Source organism: Ambystoma mexicanum, chromosome 8, assembly GCF_040938575.1.
Source record: "Ambystoma mexicanum isolate Mex_15411 chromosome 8, UKY_AmexF1_1, whole genome shotgun sequence".
NCBI lineage: Eukaryota > Metazoa > Chordata > Amphibia > Caudata > Ambystomatidae > Ambystoma > Ambystoma mexicanum.
The window spans coordinates 585,578,389-585,598,461 of NC_090929.1; the positions used below are offsets into that span (position 1 = coordinate 585,578,389).

Sequence of the window (20,073 nt, forward strand, 5' to 3'; positions counted from 1 at the left end):
GATCCCCGAGTCCAATGTTAAAGAGCATAGTTCTTACATGCTTGAACCAAGGAAGTTTCCTGCCCCCTGGCGTCTCAAAAACCTCCTCCAAACCCTCCCTGAACAAAGCCAAGGCTTCATTATTCCAAATACGCAGCCAGTAAAACACTGGCTGCATCATAATGGTTAATTGGATCTCGATAAGGCCAAATTTGCATGCCACTTGGGTGGATGGCGCATTGCAGGGTGGGCCCAGCAATATCTTTCAAAAATGTGTTTTCTGCTGTCTGGATCGTAGTGCAATCCTTTGCTCCCAATATATCTGCACCATATGTTATCCCTGGGTTTGTCTGGGCCTGATAAATCTGGCACCGAAAGAGTCTCGCCCTCCAGTCTTGTGTCACCAGGTTTCTAATCAGGACCTTGCTGTCTGATCCTGCCATTTCAAGGTATTCGAGAAGATCAGCCCCAGGTATGTGTATGAGTCCCCATTAGCCGGAATGGTGCTTTTGATTAACGTTAGTCTGTTTCATGTATGCCAACTCAACCCCGAAGCTTTGATCTTGCTCTGCCTACCCCGTACTTCCCGATCGCCTTGTGATTCTGCCTCCGTTTGTGACAGCGTGTTACCTGACTCATTTCCTGTCCCCCGAACTGTCGGCTGCCTGTTGGAAAACATCTTTGTACATTGCTTGGACGCTTGAGAGGGGCGTCTACTGTTGCTGTCGTAGCCCTACTCATGCTTTCCTCAGGACTATAAATACTATAAAGTGGTAGCAAGTGGTGTTTGCTGGTGCTGGAGGATGTTTTCTCCTTCAATTGCTGTTACTGGACCTTTAAACTCCCCTGGAGGCGGAGTTCCTGCACCACATCCTGTTCACCACATAAAACCACTTCCTCCCGCGAAAGCGGAGCAAAAGTGGTAGCAAGTGGTGTTTGCTGGTGTTCGCTGGGGAGCTATCCTTTACCAGAGGATGCCCTAACAGGAGAGTTGAGTCTCTTGCTGGAAAGCCAGGGAAACAGAGACTGGACCACGCCGGCTGGGGAAAAGTCAGCCGACTGCCTGCAGCTGCTGTCGGCGAAAAGTATTTAGAACATTGGCAACCCAGATGGGCTGCCAGATGGAATGACCGTGCCCCAAGCGCCAATCCACTATGCAAGATCGGGCCCTGGTCTGTTCCCAACAAGGAAACTCCGTGGACCACACTGCCTGTGGACACTGAGGAACTGGCGGTGGGGTTGCCGGGAGCAGAGCGAGGGGATGTGGTGCGGATGCCTGGAGCTGAAGGAGGTAAAGGAACTGTGAGTACCCTACCAGCAATGGACAGTCCGGCACCCCTACCATCAGTGATGCCAGCCCCTACATCTGAGGATGACCATCTAAGAGAAGGGCCAAACATTGATCTAACTGAGGATTCCATTACAAACCGAAAAGCTGCTAACAGCCCATCACGGAAGGGGGACATATCGATGGGCGAATGCACCAAGCCCATTTTGAAAAACACGAAGGGGCCTACTGGCATTGGCCCTCATAAGGACCTCCATACAAACCCGATGGGCCTGCAGGGTAGCTTAGATATTATGGACAAACAACACGCCAGATTTGTGCATGAATGCAAGCTCCAAGGGATGCAGACGAATTTTGCTCAAACGTGTCTCCTATTGGTGGAGCTCCATCCAACTCCGCTCCTACCTTAAGAACCATAAACCTCAATCCAAAGATATGTGGAATCAATGGAAATGATAACTCCAATTGGGAAGATCTAGACGATTGGGAAGAGGATCCAGAAGAGATATGGATAGAAAAAAAAACCTAATAGTTTGGCTCGGAGTTGGAAAAAGAAAAGCCGATTCTTTTGAATCATCATCTAATGATCTCCCACAGGTTGCTGAAAATTGCAAAGGAAATTTCAATCGAGCCATAAAGATCGAAGAGACAGAATCCTACTCAAACCCCGCTCTAGCCAAGAAACTATTCCAAGATATAACAGCGCCAACTGGGAGAATTGCTAGTGAAATGTGGAAGAGCCTGTCTTTTATAACCGAAAAAATTGCTGCCCTGAACAATTTAGATCTCGAGAAGTCGGCAAAAAAATCTGAAATGCCGGCAGGACGCCAAAAGAGCGAATGGAGATACTCAGCACTATAAGAGCAGTCAAGTCCTGCCTGATCTGCAGGATGTTCCTGTATGCGAACAAGGGAAAGTTCCTGGCTGGGAAGCTGAAGTCCAGGGGAATCGAACCCTTGGTTCTTTGGCGACGCCGTCAGACAGGCTGCCGGACAACACAAAGGATACTGCAGTGGACTTAGCCCATATACAGAACATCGTGATGGCGGCACTGACCATCTCACTGTCACCGTTCGTAAAACTATACAAGACATTAACTACCTCACTGCAAGAACTACAAACCGGCAATGATAAGATCAATCACCATCTACAAAATTTGGAGCGTTTCACAGAGAGACTTGAAGTGAAACTAAATGGTGAAACTGAGCGGGCTAACAACTGTCAAAGACACCTATCGGAATTGCTACTGAGGGAGACAAATGACAAGTCCCAATTTATGGAACTCCTCATTGAAGATTACAAATGCAAGAGACAAAGTATGAAGAAAACTGAGAGCACCACCAGCTCTGCAAAGGAATCCAATGATAGATCGATAGTAAGCTCTACCGCGGAGGAACGGATGACCTCTGCAAGGTTAGATCTCCAAGGGAAGGATATAGGCTTGAGGAAAGTGCTGAGCCTTACGAAAGCTCAGTCCTCAGTAATGAAAGTGTTAGACGATCAAGATCTGATTCAGCTAGACATGGAGGAGAATGATATCGTCCCCAGTGGGATGGATCCAGTTGTTCGCCCTAAGTTAAAAGAGGTGAAAAAGAACGCAAATACAACTTTCCCATTTTTCAAGGTGCCACTGGCCCCGAGACACCGGCAGTAGCTATGAAAAAAAAGTGGGCCCAGGAAGTAAACACCTAGAGTTAAAGAATTCGAAGGAAGTGGAAAAGAAAGAGAAGAATATGAAAATCTCAAAAGAAAAGTCTAATGGCTCGCGTGCATTCCGTAGGAATATAAGAACTCCGCCTAAACTGGATTGCACTCAATGTGTGACGAAGGCTAGATGCAAAATTGTCATTGGAAACGACTCAGCTTCGGCCAACAAAAAAGAGAATTCAATAGAAATATTGGATGTTAGCCTCGACATCGACCCTACTGAAGAGCAATCGGTGGCCAACCTGAGCGACCTACTGTAAGCCATCAAAAATAATCAGGCGGAGGAGGAATGGAACAATCTAAACTCTGATGAATGAGAAGAAATTGAAGGTAATGTCCGGAAAGAGCTGGCAAAACCTCAAGCTAAAGAGAAAACAACCCCCCAGATGAAAAACCTAAAGGGCGACAGGAAACAAGAGCCTAAGCCAAGAGAAGGGCGATTGAAGGAGAAGGACAATAAGTTGACGGAGTTCGCTACCCTGAAAGAAAAACGGACAAAATACATGCAACTTGAAAATAATGCCCGCCCGAGGTCAGACGTGATCCCGATAAGAACAAATAGGGGAGAAAGTGCAAATAAAAAAAAGGAAAACAAAAGAACGAAAGAAACCCTTGCCCAAAGGTCACCCATGAATCCCGGGAGAGCGCACTCACCTAGAGAGGAAGAGTCACTGAAAGTACGTTTGGTCAGCAGGGCTAAGCACTCAAAACGATTGATCTTAAACAGAGAAAAAGTGGTAAATCTACTAAGAGAAACACATCTAAACTAAGAAATCTCTCTTCAAATGACATCATAACAGTCAAATTTGAAAGTGAACAGAGGATGGGTGCAGTAATACTACATCTGGCCTCAACGGAAATTAAAAACCGACCCTAGCAGCGAGAAAGGAACTGGAGGGTAGAGGTTACGAGCTGTCGAATTATAATGATAGCATAAGAATAAGTGGCATCAAGGAGAAATCAAGCCACCACAAACCAATATGGAATGTAAAGTCCAGGGATCCAAACACCAATGGTGACCGCAACAGAGATAAGCATAAAGAAAAGAACAGCGCTCAAGCTAAAAAAACAGATGGAAGATGTCTAATCCAACTGAGAAGATCAAGGCTATAGACTTAGAGTCTTCTGTCAAGGCAGATATAAATTACCGGGACAAACTAGCTGCAATGCCTCAATTCATGGTAGATAATTCAAGAAAACAAATTAAGACCCTGAAATCAAGGAAACCAATGAGCGAACAGCACCAGGATTGGGCGTGGATTGCTGGAAGATTAGCGGTGGACAAATCAACATAGAATGAGAAGTCTGGAATGGATACGGGTCTCTTCTGTGCCTCATGGAACACCTGTGGCTTTCAACACTTATATTCGGGAGAGGCCAATTTCTTACCCCGAATCACTTTGTCCGAATTTTGGAAATCCAGAAACAACCAAAGGATAGCAAAATAAATCTCCTACTAATAAACACATACTGGAGTGAAAAAATCCCTAATTCAGAGAAGTATCAAACGGCCATCACGAAAAATTTGGATGAAGCAATACTACATGAAAGTGACAAACCAATAATGATCTGTGGAGATCTAAATATCAAATTGCTATCCAAAGAAGGAGAAGTTAAAACCATCTCTCAACTTAACAATAGGGCCCTTCGCTGGAGAAATGAAATGGAAATAAGAGACATGAATGCCCAAACTCCTGGTGACCTTAAAGGGGCTGACACCTGGCACAGAGGATCCAGCGGAGCATGTCTTGATTACTGTTTCATCTCCGGCAATCTACTACAGTGGGTAACATCCTTTGAGATCATATAAACAAGCAAGAGTGATCATGAACTGCTGAAAACGGAACTCTCTATATTAACTAAAGAGCCCTGCTCCCGGTACTCAAATAAAGTTGAAGTAATCTGGGGTATGAATAGACTACGACTTCACCAGAAGGTCCTGCCCAAATCAAATTGGTTAAGAATCATGATAAATTTGTCCTTGAGAACCCGGAAGAAGTGGACTATCGATGGCTGCTAAATGAATTTGTAATAAAAAAGGTAGCAAATAAGACACCCCTCATCACAAAGAACCATGCTTACAATCCTGAATTAGTACTAAAAAGAAAAGAATACAGAAAAAATGTAAAGAAATTGAAAAAGTCAGAGGTGATGGACAAAGAGTTTCTGGTGCGGAAATTGAAACAAAAATATAAAAACTGAAGAAAAGCCACTCAAGCAAAATGTGCCCAGTATGATGAAAACTTTTTAGCAGCGATATCGACTAATAACATCAGAAACCTCTGGGACATTAAAAATCACGGGAACACTTTTCAAGCATCGGTATCTATAACGCAAGTTTCTGAGGAACAATGGGTTGATCATTTCAGTGCACTCTTTGAAAGCAAAGCGTCACTGCAATCAGTAGAGCCTCAATTAATCGAGAAGGTGAAAACTAATAACCCCTGGAATATCGTCTTCGACCGTGTGGACATCTTAATAATGATCAAGAGGCTGAGCCATTCGAGGGCGGCTGGACCAGACGGCATCTTGAATTACACAGTAAAGGCAAACGAAGAACATTGGGTGAACTTTATAACGTTTCTATTCTCCCAAGTGGTGAAAACTAAAACACTTCCCCCATCTTGGAAAGATGAGATGATCGTCCTGATCTTTAAAAAGGGAGATCAAAGTAACCCGACAAATTACCGGCCAATAGCCCTTCTTGATTCAATAGGGAAGCTATTTGCCTCACTGCTGCTGCAAGACCTTAAAAAATGGGCAATATCATCAGGGATTCTCGACAAGCGTCAAACCGCTTTTACAGCGGGAGTGGGATCTTCGCTAAACCTATACTTAGGATTTATGGACTTGGCCCAAGTGTTCGACACTGTAAATAGAGAGTATCTTTGGGCCAAATTAAAAAAGTGGAACTGCCCGTCAGACCTGGTGGAAGCCATCCAACGTTTGTATACAAATACATCTATACAAGTAAGATTAACCAGAGACAGCGCCCTCACGAAAAAAATCAAAATGCATAGAGGAATAAAGCAAGGATGTGCCCTAGCACCATTCCTCTTTGTATTATACATGGCGGACCTGGGGGATTCACAACGGGAGGTCCGTGTTTTCCCTCCAAAGTTAAATGAAGGGCAAATACCCTGGATCCTGTATGCTGACGATCTAGTCTTTGTAGACCAGACAGCAATTGATCTACAGAGACGATTGGATGCCTTCAAGCGATACCTTGATGAAAATGATATGCAGGCTAACGAGAACAAGTCCAAAGTTATGATAATGGAAGCAGCACAGAAGAAAATCAGAAAAGGGAATACACCACGATGGTTCATCAATGGTAAAAGACTGGAAAACGTAAACTCCATTATCTATTTTGCAGTTCTAATTAATAAAAAATATTAACGCACAAGGTCAGCTAAATTCACTGAAAGACAAATTAAAAAAAATTGACCAACCAAGGGAAAGCCATTCACTTACGATACGGAAGGTTTTCAATGAGCCCAATATGGACCTTCTACAAGCAAAAGATGGTTGCAGATCTGGTGTATGGCTCAGAATCACTTTTGAATCTCTCCTGAAAGGTATGGGAAACTATGAAAGCGTACTTCTGGAAAAAGGTTCTGAGACTGCCCAACTCAGTCCCGGCTTATATGATCAGATACGAACTACGTCTAGAATCTCTAAAATCCATAGCTATGTGGAGAACCCTCTGCCTGTTTGAGAAATGTTTGAGACCCACTCCAGCCATTCCTTTTGAGATATTAAGTATTCAGGGAATCCCAAAGGACAAACTGCTACAAGCCTGGGGATTACGCTGTACCGAATATTTGATTGCTAATGAGATGGACACAAAATTGTTTACGGACAACCCGACCAAAAGTGAAAACTAACCTACAAAGGAGGGATTGGGTAGAGACACTCGCAATGAGGGAACAAAGTAAGACCAGTTTTGTCCCACGTTGGGAATGGAAAGCACTGAATCAATTGCCCAAATACGAAATTCCCATCTCCCTTTTTTCGGGATCTGCTGTTGAGATGCCGATTGAATATTTTGCACACGAGGGAAGTTCAATTGTCGAGAAAACAAATCTCCCGGGACAATGCTTTCGGGCGTTTCTGCAACAACCAAGATGCTACTGAGACACTGAAACATCTGGTAAAGTGCTGCAAGCCTGGGGATTACGCTGTACCGAATATTTGATTGCGAATGAGATGGACACAAAATTGTTGACGGACAACCCGACCAAAAGTGAAAACTAACCTACAAAGGAGGGATTGGGTAGAGACACTCGCAATGAGGGAACAAAGTAAGACCAGTTTTGTCCCACGTTGGGAATGGAAAGCACTGAATCAATTGCCCAAATACGAAATTCCCATCTCCCTTTTTTCGGGATCTGCTGTTGAGATGCCGATTGAATATTTTGCACACGAGGGAAGTTCAATTGTCGAGAAAACAAATCTCCCCGGACAATGCTTTCGGGCGTTTCTGCAACAACCAAGATGCTACTGAGACACTGAAACATCTGGTATTGAACTGTAGGAAGTTGAGCAAAAGACGAACGCTCTTCTTGAACAAATATAGAATCTTCTTCGATCAAAAAACTGACGATGATTGCTCGGAAGGGATACTGGCAGCAGAAAAGTTGGGATTGACACTGGCGTCTCTGCAACTAGTGGAATCCTTAGAACTAAATCGGAAGCGGGAGGACTAAATGTGGATGTTTGCAGGGCGATATGGACAATGGCTTTTGGAACATATTTGAAGTAATGTTACAGGTTTGAATGTAATTAACCAATAAAAAAATAATGTGTATGAGTACACAGACTCCAGGGGCTGGCCATTCAGGTTAAAATGTGCCCATACTCGGGCCTTTTTCCCAGCACCACCCACCTGCATGGTTTTAGTTTTGGAAAAATTAATTCTAAGGCCCTTTGCAGAGCAAAGCTTGTAAAAAACATCCAATTGGTTTTGCAGGCCAACCAGAATCTTTGACAGCAAGACTGCATCATCCGCCAACAGCAGTAAGCTCCATTTTCTGTTGGCCAACATTGGAGCGTCTCTCGCAGTTTCTAAAAATCCAGGGACTAGACTATTGATGTAAAATAGAAATAGCAGAGGCGCCAAAACGCAACCCTGCCTAACCCCTACGTCAATAGATCACTGGATTGGTTAGCTCTCCAGACCCCCAATTTATCCGTGCCATATTCCCAGAATACAATGGGCCTCATTACAAGTCACCCGGTATGGAAATAATGGTGGCGGTAAACCCACCACCACCGTTGTTTCCTTACCGGGTGATCTCGAGTCCTGCAGGCGGGAGGTGTCATTCCCGCCAGGTCTGACTTATGGGACTCAATGGGAATGGGGATTTACCAAATTCAACCTCAGGAATTCCCGGGTCACCGGGGTCGTAATGCCCCGGTAATTCCGGGAATCACGGAGGCAGAATGGTAATACGAGTCCGGCGGTAACCTGCCGGAATTTCAGGCATGGTTACCGGCGGACTCGTAATGAGGCCCAATGTCTTGATAGCATAACCATGGGATGATGGAATGCCTAATCCCTCTAACACAGCCCAAGGAGAATCCCTTGGGACTGTGCTGAAGCCCGCCTGTAGGTCCATAATTGCCAAATGTAAACATTGTGAGTTGAGAAGCGTGTATTTCCGACATAGGAGGTCCAGCTTCATGGCCTGGTCTACTGTGGAAATCCCTGCTCTAAATCACGCTTGCACATCAAAAAGGATACCTTCTCTGGCAACCCAGTCCTCCAGGCGGTGCAAAAGCACCCTGGAGTAGAGTTTTGCCAGTGAGTCGATCAGCGAAATCGGCCTATAGTTGCTCAGGGAGTCCTGGTCGCCCTTCTTGTGTTTTGGGATAATGATTGCCTCCCTCCAGGTGTCCGGTAGGTGATTAGTAGAGAAAATATCAATAAAAAATGTCATTAAAAAAGGTACCCAAAGCCTGGGTTCACTTTTAAAAAGGTCAATGGGGAAACAATCCGGCCCATGGGCCTTGCCCTTTTTCGCTTCAGACAGAGCCTGTGCGACCTCAAGAGTTCAAAACGCTTCAACTCTATCTTCGTTAGTGGAAAAAAGGGATACCCAAACCTGCCCAGTCAACTCCCTGCTGCCCTGATCAGACCGACCACAGTATATAGGTCGGTAAAGTGGTCATGCCAGGCCTCCGGGGTTATGTTGTTTATTACACCCGACTGGTCAATTTTAAGGTTTTTTTCAACAAATGCCAAAAGTCTTTATAGTCATTTGACCCGGCAGCCCTTCAAAGAGCCAACCACGTACGTTTGCCCCGTTCCCTCTTTTTTTATATGCAAACTTATAATCATACATTAGTTTTTTGATCATCCCCGGGGGAATAACTACCCCAGGCTTAAGTGTCTTGATCAGGGTGACTTAGCCTCCTGGCAGTCATGGTCGTACCAACCCGCAGATTTACGGGTAGTCAAAGAGTAGGTGTGTCTTTCCTTCATGACAAAGGGGGTGAGTCTTGCCATCACTAATCTATAAAAATCTGCCACCGGTAAAGGACGATGTGTCTCCACATACGCCTCCAACACTGGTAGCAGAGCTTTGTAGATTCTACCCAGAAATACAGCAGTTGGTTCTTCAGGCCATCGACGATGCCTTCGGGCCTGGCACACAGTGCTGGTTCCTAGATTAGCAGAACCCCTTTGGTCACTAGAGTTGGAAAGAGCAAGAAAGGACATTGCTAGAGGATCGTGATCACTCTCAACTCTCTCCAGAATTTGAAAAGAGACCAATCCATCCCACTGGGAGGCAAGGGCGAGAATATAATCAATACGGCTCCCCTTGGTCTGTGTGCAGAAGGTTATATGTGCCGGTGAATCTTCCAAAAATCTCCCATTAGAAGCCCTCAGACCATGAGCCTGCCATAGTGTAACGCCGCGTGCTCGGGGGGATCAGCGGCCACGGAACATCCCATAGTTCGTCTTCAGCTGCAAGGGTCCACGTGAGCTGGCACGGTTCCTCCAACTGGTAGTTGAAATCTCCTAACACGAACAGCCGGCAATTGGGAGAAGGAGCCATGAACAGAGAGAGCTTTTTCAAGGCTGACTCCATGTGGTTGATATCACTCAGATTTTGCATCAAATATACATTCAGCCAAGCAACAAACGAACCATTCACAAAGTTTTACACCAACATATTATGTTTCTAGGTTAAAAAGACAAAAAAAATATATTTGTCTTGCATATCATGTAAATAGTAGGACTCATACTGGGCAGTCTAATGTTGAATTGCCATACTTTGCAATGAAACATAAGTAAAAATCAAATGTACTAATTAAGGATATTATGATTTAGCTTATCCAGATCATGAGGTCAGAAAGAAAGTGAATCATTTATTAACAGGCAAGGTGCACCTTATTACAATCAAGATGTTTTTAAAATATAGAAACAAAACTGCAAACAGCATTTTCTATACAGCAAATTAAGGTTACTACCCAACGAAACAGTAAAATCTACAAACTTTGGAACTATCAACTTTACGTTTTGACATATAATTGAACCTAATACATAGAACAACAATCAAGATAGCCCAAAATAATTGATTGTACTGCACAAGTGCAAAGATTGTACGAGCAAAGACCTTCGCTTGAATTACTTTTAGTCGCAAAGACAAACCATTGTTGCTGGTATAAGCCACAAGCAGATTTGACAAAGATTGTTGCTGGAATAAGTCACAAGCAGTGCAAGAATCCCAACACTGATTCATGAGTTAGTCATATTTCCAGTCAGGAGAGGACAAAGCCTTCCGCTGCTTTGAGATTTTACAAGTCTCACAGCTCTTTGAACATCCTTCATTAAAAATAAGCACAGCTCGACAAATACATTGATGCTACTATGCTTTCTATTCCTAAAAAAACGGTTTGTTCATGTACAAGAGGGTCCTGGTTAAAGAGTACTGACATTACTATAAATTGTACTTGTAATATTTGTCTGCAATACTCTTTCCATACATTTGTGTCTTTAATTATTACAAGATACAGGCACATGCCTGTTCACGTCACAAGTTTTGAACGTTGCTGCATTAAAACAAATCTCTGTTTATATTGTACAGCCCTTCATGAAGAACCTTACATCATGTTTTCTACAGAGAAGAAATCCATGCTCTGCATCAACTGCTTCCGGGATATGCAAGTGTAAGTAACACAGTAAAGTGAATCTTTGTCCATGGGTTAAAACATTGCAGTTTCAAAAACACCATTAGAATAGCATGATTTGTTGAAATAAAAACATTTTTGAAAAACATCCTTTCTGGTTAAATAATTGCTATCTGAGCTGCTTATGTTATTGGGCCTCATTACAAGTTTGGTGGTAATTCGGCAGTAAATCTTCTGAATTACTGCCAATCTTGATTACCGTTGTCACCACTTGATTCTGCGGATTTACTGTGGGATTATAAATGGTGGTAGGGCAGTGTTAATCCCAATTTTTGGAGTCAATAGAATTCCATGGCGATTTTGATAGAATTACCACCGGCAGGGATTGCACCATCTGTATTTCTGTGGAGATTTTGCTGATTTTAGGTGGTAAAGTGGAGGATTCACCTCCAGCAAAAGGATTAACCACCAGCTTTTTGCTGGAGTTAAATCCTCCACCTGGCTGTGCGGTAATGCAGTGGTAATGTGGCAGTAACAGAATTATCGCTGCATTCGTGCCGTTTTTAACCACACCGCCGTACTTGTAATTTGGATTGTCCTTTGAGCATTACATTTATTTGAAAGTATACCTGCACAATTGCTTAGCTCTTTTATCTGAGGTTTATATGCCAAATGTCTAGCAATTTGCACCACGGGGTAAATGTAGAGCAGATTTAATATAGCACAATGAATCTGGATTGAAGAGCCTAGCTCTTTTCGGATCCACAATGGTAGAGCTCTTTAAACCAGATATTTTTGGGATATATGGAGCTCTGTGATACATTTTTCAGGGCACCAACCTTTTCTGGACTTTAGGGGGTCTAGGATGCATGTAACCACCCCTTTTTTGGGCCTCCAAAGTTTTCTAGATTTTTGGAGTCCTAAAATGTGTTTTAAGGCCCTTTTTGGCCTGCCAACATTTTCTTGACCTTTAGGGGGGTGTAGGATGCATTTTACGGCCCAAAAATATGTTTGGGAATTTCAGGGCTCTTCAACCCGAATGGTACAAGATGCCTCAATGGGAACTCTGCTTTGACTTTCCTGTGTGGTCTTCCTGCACTATGCAAGGAATCCTCACCGTCCTCACTTGGATGGGGCAGACATGGAAGAATGAATATACAGTATTCTTCAGCTATATTCATTCTTATTCGCCCCGTCCAGACTGATGGCCACAGTATTTCGTTTAGCTAATACTAGATCATCAGTGAAAATGCCCACTGATTTTTCAAGCGGCAATCTGACTAATTCTGGCCAGAGTTGGTAAATTAGTGGCTACAGATGAGAGATTAAAACAAACGTTTATCACAAAGTTTTAAATGATGCACAATGGTTTCAAATAGTAGTAAGATATTGCAGAACTTGGCAGAAAAGATCACTAGTCCGGTGATAAAGCAAAGAGCATGATGAGCGGAGGTACAGGAATAACCAAGCAGCAGGTCTGAACAAATAACCTGAATAGAATGAGGACAACCAAAAGACTAGAACATCTCTCCTGGCCCCTCACAATACCAGTATCCCAAAATGTTTCTGGATTGGACACACATCATGCTAGATGTAGGGATTTCTAGTATGTAACCTACAACAGTAGAAACAAAAAACAAGTTATTTCTGGCGTGAGGTCAACCACTGCTTGAAATATGAAAAATATATACTACGCATGGTGATCTCAAATTGGAAATACTGTGAAGTAGTGAGCCTAGAGTGAGCTAAAACGTGGTTGTAGACCCTCTTGAGTGGAAGAAATTCCGTAGAACAGGGTTTTTAACCCATGTTCGTCCTCAGGAGAGGGGCTCCGACACTCCTTTGTAACTGTGTAAAACTTGGACTTTCACCCAAAGTAAGCCAGGGTAATCCAGACGTGGACCCCTTGCTCACTGTGTTTTAGAGAGGCTCAGCTTCACCTCACTGATGAGGCATGACTAGGCCGAAACACGTGTCTGGAGTTGCTGATGGTACTCTTCTTCAGAGGAGATTTGCCTAGCATTTTGGTGCTGGACTGCCCTTGTGGGTGGACAAAGTATGATATGCAAATGGTTATTTCTCCTCTGTGAAGGGTGCAGTGAGCTAAAACGTGGTTGTAGACCCTCCCGAGTGGAAGAAATTTCATAGAACAGGGTATTTAACCCATGTTCATTATCAGGAGAGGGGCTCCCACACTCCTTTGTAACTATGTGAAACTTGGATTTTCACCCTAAGTAACCCAGGGTAATCCAGATGTGGACCCCTTGCTCACTGTGTCTTAGAGAGGCTCAGCTTCACCTCACTGATGAGGCCTGACTAGGCCGAAACATATGTCTGGAGTTGCTGATGGTACTCTTGTTCAGAGGAGATTTGCCTAGCATTTTGGTGCTGAACCGCCCGTGTGGGTGGGATAGAGACTAATCTGCAATAGGATTTCTCTTCTGTGATGGGTGCAGGAACTAAAACGTTGTAGGCCCTCCTGAGTGGAACAAATTCCATAGACCAGGGTATTTGACCCAAGTTCGTTCTCAGTAGAAGGGCTTCCACACTCCTTTGTAACTTAGTTTCAGAACATGTTTGGTGCTTTGACTGTTGCTGCTATCTTAGATCTTTGAAAGTACAATTTTATGTTTTTTACTTATTTATTGCATATCTATGTTTGCATTGTTTGTGAAGCACCTTGAAACTGATTTCCTAGCGATTATTGCACCTAATGAATATTTTAGACTATTACTGCTTATAACACGCCTTGTGCTATAAATAGAAATGAAATACAATTTAAGGTCGAAGCAGGCTGGAAAACAAATTGTACCTTGTTAAACAAACAACAACAAAAACTATTTCTAGCATAATACCCACCAGCACTGTATATAGAAAACATATATTTCAACCCGTACTGAACTAACTATAATAACCATATTACATGCCATAACTTTGATTAGTACTCTGAAGGATTATCATCTGGTGAGGGTTAGATAGCCTGAGATAGCCCTGCTGAACAGACCCCCCCGTTCATAAAGCGCCATACCAAATGTATAGTGCACTCATGTGCCCTGCTGCATGAGTCTCCTGATACCTGCAGCACCTGCCCATCAGTGGTAGAGGGAAGGTTCAAAGGCCACATGCACCTTCTTGACAGCTGCTGGGACACCATGTCCCTGCTGACTGAGTGTGCATTCAACTTCTCCATCGTTGATTCAAAATATCATAATTGTGGCGCTATCAGTCTGATAGCACGGTAAACTGTAAGAATAAGCCATACCTGGTTTTGCTATAGTGACTAATTAGAGCCCACAATTATTACATCCACACGCAATTTGATATCATACAAGTGTAAACCCTGTGAGCACAGTCAATTTTGGGAAGGCTATGTGGATTTACGGCTAGCCTGCCTACCTCCACGTCAGCAAGCTAGACAAGCTAGACAAAAGGCAGGATGCTGCTCTCCTTTGACTCTCTGGGAGGAAGGTTAACACCTCCCATCAAGCTCAGGAGCTCTCATTAGAAGATCTCCTGACGAGCATACTTCAAAGAGGCACACAAATAATAAAGGCCAGCCTCACATTAGGGTGTTGCACACCAAAGGACCCTTGAAGCTGCACGCTTGAGAAGAATCAATGATAGAGTAGCCAGAGAGGAAAGAAAGGAACTTGTTTTTCTGTGGGGCTCTCTTTCTTTCCTATTCACTTTGTTTTTTGTGGAACAAGGCACTCTGGGTATGATGCAAGAAGGCAAGGGTCAATTGTTACAGGGCAAGGAAATGGACCCCGTACAGTAGACTTGCTTTTGTCAAATTCCCTGTGACCTTTTACCTTCTTGAGGAAAGCGTCTCCCACACTTCCTTGATTCATTTTGGAACTCTATGAAGACTAGAATCATTTGTTTGACCTCTATTCGGACTGCAGACCATTCCAAAGTCCTCCAGTTGTGAGGTAAAGATAAAGATCTACCATGAGAGAAGCGTACATTGGGGAGGAACATCTTTGGAACAAAGCCTGCACTCTGTTAACTATTCTGGAACCATGCTCCTCACTGGAGGTGAAAGAACTTCTGCATGTTCCAGCCAAGCTCCCCGGAGTGAGACTCACAGATCCCTGAAAAGCCCAAGGGAGCTTAGACTCCTGTTTGCACCACTTCAAACCATCCTCAAACTGATTCAACCATGTTCGAAGCCTTTGAACTACACAGGACGGCAGGGCTGCCTTTTGGCACTCTTGTCAATCTTCGATTCGTTGCTTGCATCCTTCAAACCAGTTTGATGCTACATCGCACCAGCAACACTCATCGCTTCTTTGGCTTAAACACAGCTCACTGCTGCAAAGCCTTTCAACAACTGCATCTACAAGCAGTGGATCAAACCACCAGGACCTTCCAATCAGCCCAATGTGGACCTCGACCCAAATCACTGGAGTCGTGTAACATGCCGACTCAACCCAGTGGTACCAACCATCTCAAACCAGTTAGACCATCGAGGCAACCCTGGTGGACTCAATGAACTGCACTGCTTGAATGCTGCCTCAAATCCCACGAAGCTCCGCTTTGAACCAGACTCAATGCCAACTCACTGGCCATATCAACGCAAATTACCACATTTGAACCTGGTTCAACATCCATGAACATTGCCTAGAAGGCTTGTTTGATGGTGTCGAAACCACCCAAGAACCAGAATAAGGTATTGTACAGAGACCCAGACCCTCTGATCAACGTTTCAGACCATAGTGACTGACAAGCTACACTTTTATAACTTTGTCTAATAAAACATATCCTTTTGATGTGACATTGCTGCATTTCTTGTTTATTCACCCCTTCATTTAAGTACCTGAGTGCTATTACATATATGTTCTGCATTACAGGGATGGGATTTTGTTACTGTTTTTGGTTTACTTATTTGCATTCTTGAGGGTTCAATTAGAATGTATATAGACTTGGCTCAAATGGACTTTCCTATATATATATATTTTTTTTAATTGTTTTTTTAAAATTGTTATTATTGTGTTTTGGTTTACAAAAATGTAAAACTTTCACAACTCAAACCTTCATAAACATTGTAATCGATCAGTTAAAGTTGAAATGGGAGAAAAGCACAAAAGGCATTATAGAAGAAAACAAAAAGCGAACAAACAATACAATATCAGAAGTTGTCATTCGAGTTGAATGCAAGATGCACCATACTACTATAGATTATTACAACATACAGCAATTCATTTCCATGTAATACATTTAACATTTTGCAAAACAATTCCATAAATAATTCCCTATTCTTTAAAATATTTTATATTTTGCAGTAATCACCTGATAAATCATTCCTTTGTTTACAACATCAGTCATTGCTGTATTTTTTGTACATAATAATCCTCCGCACACATGCTGTAGCACAAATAATTTAGATACATTAATAGTGAACAATATAACAAACTCTTTGAGAATCAGGGTATACAATGTATTTCATCCTTCTTTTTCTATTGTGCATAGGTTAAATCATGTACTTGAGTGGTGTAAGTGTATTTATCTGGTCATGCCGGGATATAGGTACAGAGTTTATTTTTTTGTTAACTTCATTGGATGTGCAGGGTTTGGTTACTTTCCAATTTAGTTTATTCTTTTTGTTTCCTATTAATGCTGTTTTATAATTCAAATTTTTCTAGAAACTTGATGGCGGCTAGATTTATTGAGATATCCGCATTAATTATGCTTCAGCACATTTTAGAAGGATCAAACATTCAATATTCACAAAACATGTGTGATAATATTCCTTGCGCAAGTTTGTTAGCTCGCTACAGTGAGATATCAGATGTTCTAATATCTCTCTCTGGTTCTCGAGATTGCAAAATCTACACAATACTTCATTCTCTCTCTCCTTGGATCGATTAGCCATCACCGATCTGATGGGCCGTAGATTGAATCGTAGTCGCATCATTTGGACCTGATAGTTTTTGGTCAGGGATTTTTTGTATATATCTTGGAATTTAACTAAGCCTTTTTAAGGGGAAATGTATATTATTGCAAATGTTGGATGCTCTACATTGTGTCGTGTTTGCCAATCATAATACCAGAGCTTTCTCTTTGCTCGGTCAGTTATTAGCGTGGTGTTGTCAATATCCGCTTTTTCCATAGTTGATACACAAAGATCTTTCCAAGTGTCTAGTAATGTATGCACCTTATTAATCATAGATATTGTAATGATTGGTATTAATGTTGCCTCAAACATGTCTTTCATCAGACATTTTCTATATAAAGTCATAACATTCCACCATACTATTGCCTTTAATGAAATAAGCCCTGGTTCATATCAAATGATACTTATGGGGAAACTTTTCGGTACTGGTAACCAAAGCAATCCCAATTAGAGTGATTTTCTGGAAATTTTGATTGGGAACCATATGTTATTGTCGGTACAGCCTTTTGTTTATAATATATTATTATTGGGCAGTAAGAAAATGTGCCATATTTACAATGTATAGACTTTGTTTGTGAGCATAGGGATTGTGTTTTATGTTTCATTTCTAATTTATGCATTACCTCCGCTTTGTCATCGTTGATATTCAGCCCTAAATATTTATACTCATGAATAACTACAAGTGGGCCAGGTCCTATAGACCACCTGAAAATGGTAGATTGATTTGCTTCTTTCCTGCTCATCAGTTTCATAATGTTAGTCTTGCTAGTGTTTATTTACAAATTGTTCTCTAGTGGATATGTTTCAAGTGCATTAAGTTGTCTTTGAAGGCCAATTGGAGCTTGGTCTGCCAACACTAAATCATCGGTGTAGAGGAGCCAGGCTATCGGATAGCAGCCGAGATAAGGCAGGAAAGCTCTGATGCTTTTTAGATGTTTACCGATATCGCTTATATAAAAATTAAACAGTTTAGTTACAAGTATGCATCCTTGCTTAAGCCCGCAGGTCGTCTTTATTGGGCAGGATAGGAGACCTTCCTGATTTAGCTTAACTCGGATGGATGTATTGGAGTAGAATTGTCGTGTTATATTTAGCATGTACTTTGGACATCCTGCTTTGAGTAATTTCTGCCATAGCAACGTGCGGGCGATGGAATCGAAAGCTTGTTTAATGTTGATAAGCTGATATTACTAATAAATTAGTTGCAATGCCTACCCCACTAATGACACCAGATTGATGGGGGTCCATCAACTTGGCTGTCTTTAGCCATTTTTGCATGTCCCTTAGTAATAGTCTGGCATACATTTTACCTGGTGAATCCAACAAACCCAATGGTCTATAGTTGGAGGGATTGCTTCTGTCACCCTTTTAAAAAATAGGGATGAGGATAGATTGTTGCCATGATGAAGGGATGGATCCTGTATGTGTGTGATGGTTTGAAATATAGCATTCAAGATATCCTCCCAACCCTCTGGGTGAGCTTTTAAGGTTGCATTAGAGAGCCCATCAGGATCAGGAGCTTGTGAAGAGCTCCGCTTTTTAATTTGTATGAGCATAGTATTACGATCTCTTTTTAATAATGCTATATTATTGTCTATTTTCCCATAATTTATCATCTTCAAAGGCTCCATAAACATAGTTGTGAAGTGATCTACCCACTCTTTTTCACCTGTTGTATTTAATAGGAGAGATGAAGTTCCATTATTATTGGCTGTTTTTAACAGATGCTAAATTTGGGCACTAGATTTTGTTGTTATTGCCCTAAGCGTATCATTTTGTGTTTTTATTAATGTGTGTTGTTTTAGAAAGTTCTTATATGCAGTTCTAATTTAGTAGCCTTTTTCATATTCTTCAAGAGATGCTGCTGCAGTGTTTTTTTAGCTCTATTCATTTTCGCGTTCCATTCTAATAACAGGATCATAGAAGTGTCTTTTTACAATTTTGTGACGAAGTTCAGGTAGATGTTTTTCATAAAAAAATGCCAGAGGTTGATTATATGGGGCTCCTGGGTTTACAGGGTTCCCTCTCTCAAGAATTGATAAATCAGAGGCTATTTTATCTAGGAGTTGTTTTAATTTATAGCTAGTCCATTTAATTCTGTTTCTGCCATCTGATAACATTATGTTACTTACTTTAGTAATGTTTAGTAAAGCAATTTGTTTGTTTCCATATTGTCTCTAATATATTATGATCACTGTCAGTTTAATAACCAGTTTTATTGATTTTGGTAAACAGACAAATAAAACAAGCAAACTTTGTACATTAATAAGCAACCCTACTGCCAGTTCTCAAACTATCCTTTATTTATTTTAATGTTTGTTTAGCGCACCTAGCCCTTAGGCATCTGGGCGCTTGAGCTTAAGAAGACGGTTACATTGCATTCTTAGTCAGTAGCATTACAGTGCTAGTGCTACCGGCACCGTTGCTACCGTACCACCATACTACGAGTTCGCCTTGTCTGACCTGGTGGCCGTACCGGCACCCGTGAGCAGAACAGGACTGTAGCACCGGTACCGTTATTTATTTTTTTAAAAATAATTTTTATTAATTTATGCAAACCAACAACAATAAAAACCAAACCCGCAGTGCATACATCAACAGTTCAATTGTTCATCATTTAATTCCGGTCACTGCTTCCCATGTCCCCCCCCCCATTATGAGCCTGTTTATTCCAGACACTCTGTGTCTGCCTCAAGTGGCGGGGTCTCAATGTCTGTGGATTCTGACAGATCTTGTGTTATTCCAAATAATTCCGCTATTAATGATTTCCATGCCATCAGGGTTCCCGCCTCCTCCTCCCCCCCACATTGCTCACCTCTTGCCATACCGTAGTTTCTGCCTCCGCCCATTTTTGCAACTCTTTCCACCACACCTCCACCCGTGGCCTGTGACATGTCTTCCACCCCATGGCAATCCTTCTTTTTGCGAGCACATATGCTAGGTCCTTCAGTTTACTGACAAGTTTAAGTTTCTGTGCTCTGGGGAACCCCCCCAGCAAGCATGCCCAGGCCGTGTCTACGACAATAGTGACCCCTTTTTCCCCCAGTTTCTGTGCTACTTCACT

At 42.3% G+C, this 20,073-nt stretch overlaps 1 protein-coding gene across 3 annotated transcripts in view; it reads left to right on the forward strand.

Annotated features, from left to right (window-relative positions):
- RNF207 (ring finger protein 207) overlaps positions 1 to 20,073 on the forward strand; it is a 1,212,833-nt gene that overhangs the window by 432,986 nt on the left and 759,774 nt on the right. For all 3 annotated transcript variants that reach the window (XM_069610286.1, XM_069610287.1, XM_069610288.1), the window contains one exon: positions 11,071 to 11,152. In XM_069610286.1, coding sequence (XP_069466387.1) covers positions 11,071 to 11,152 — 82 coding nt within the window. The remainder of the gene's footprint in view (positions 1 to 11,070; positions 11,153 to 20,073) is intronic.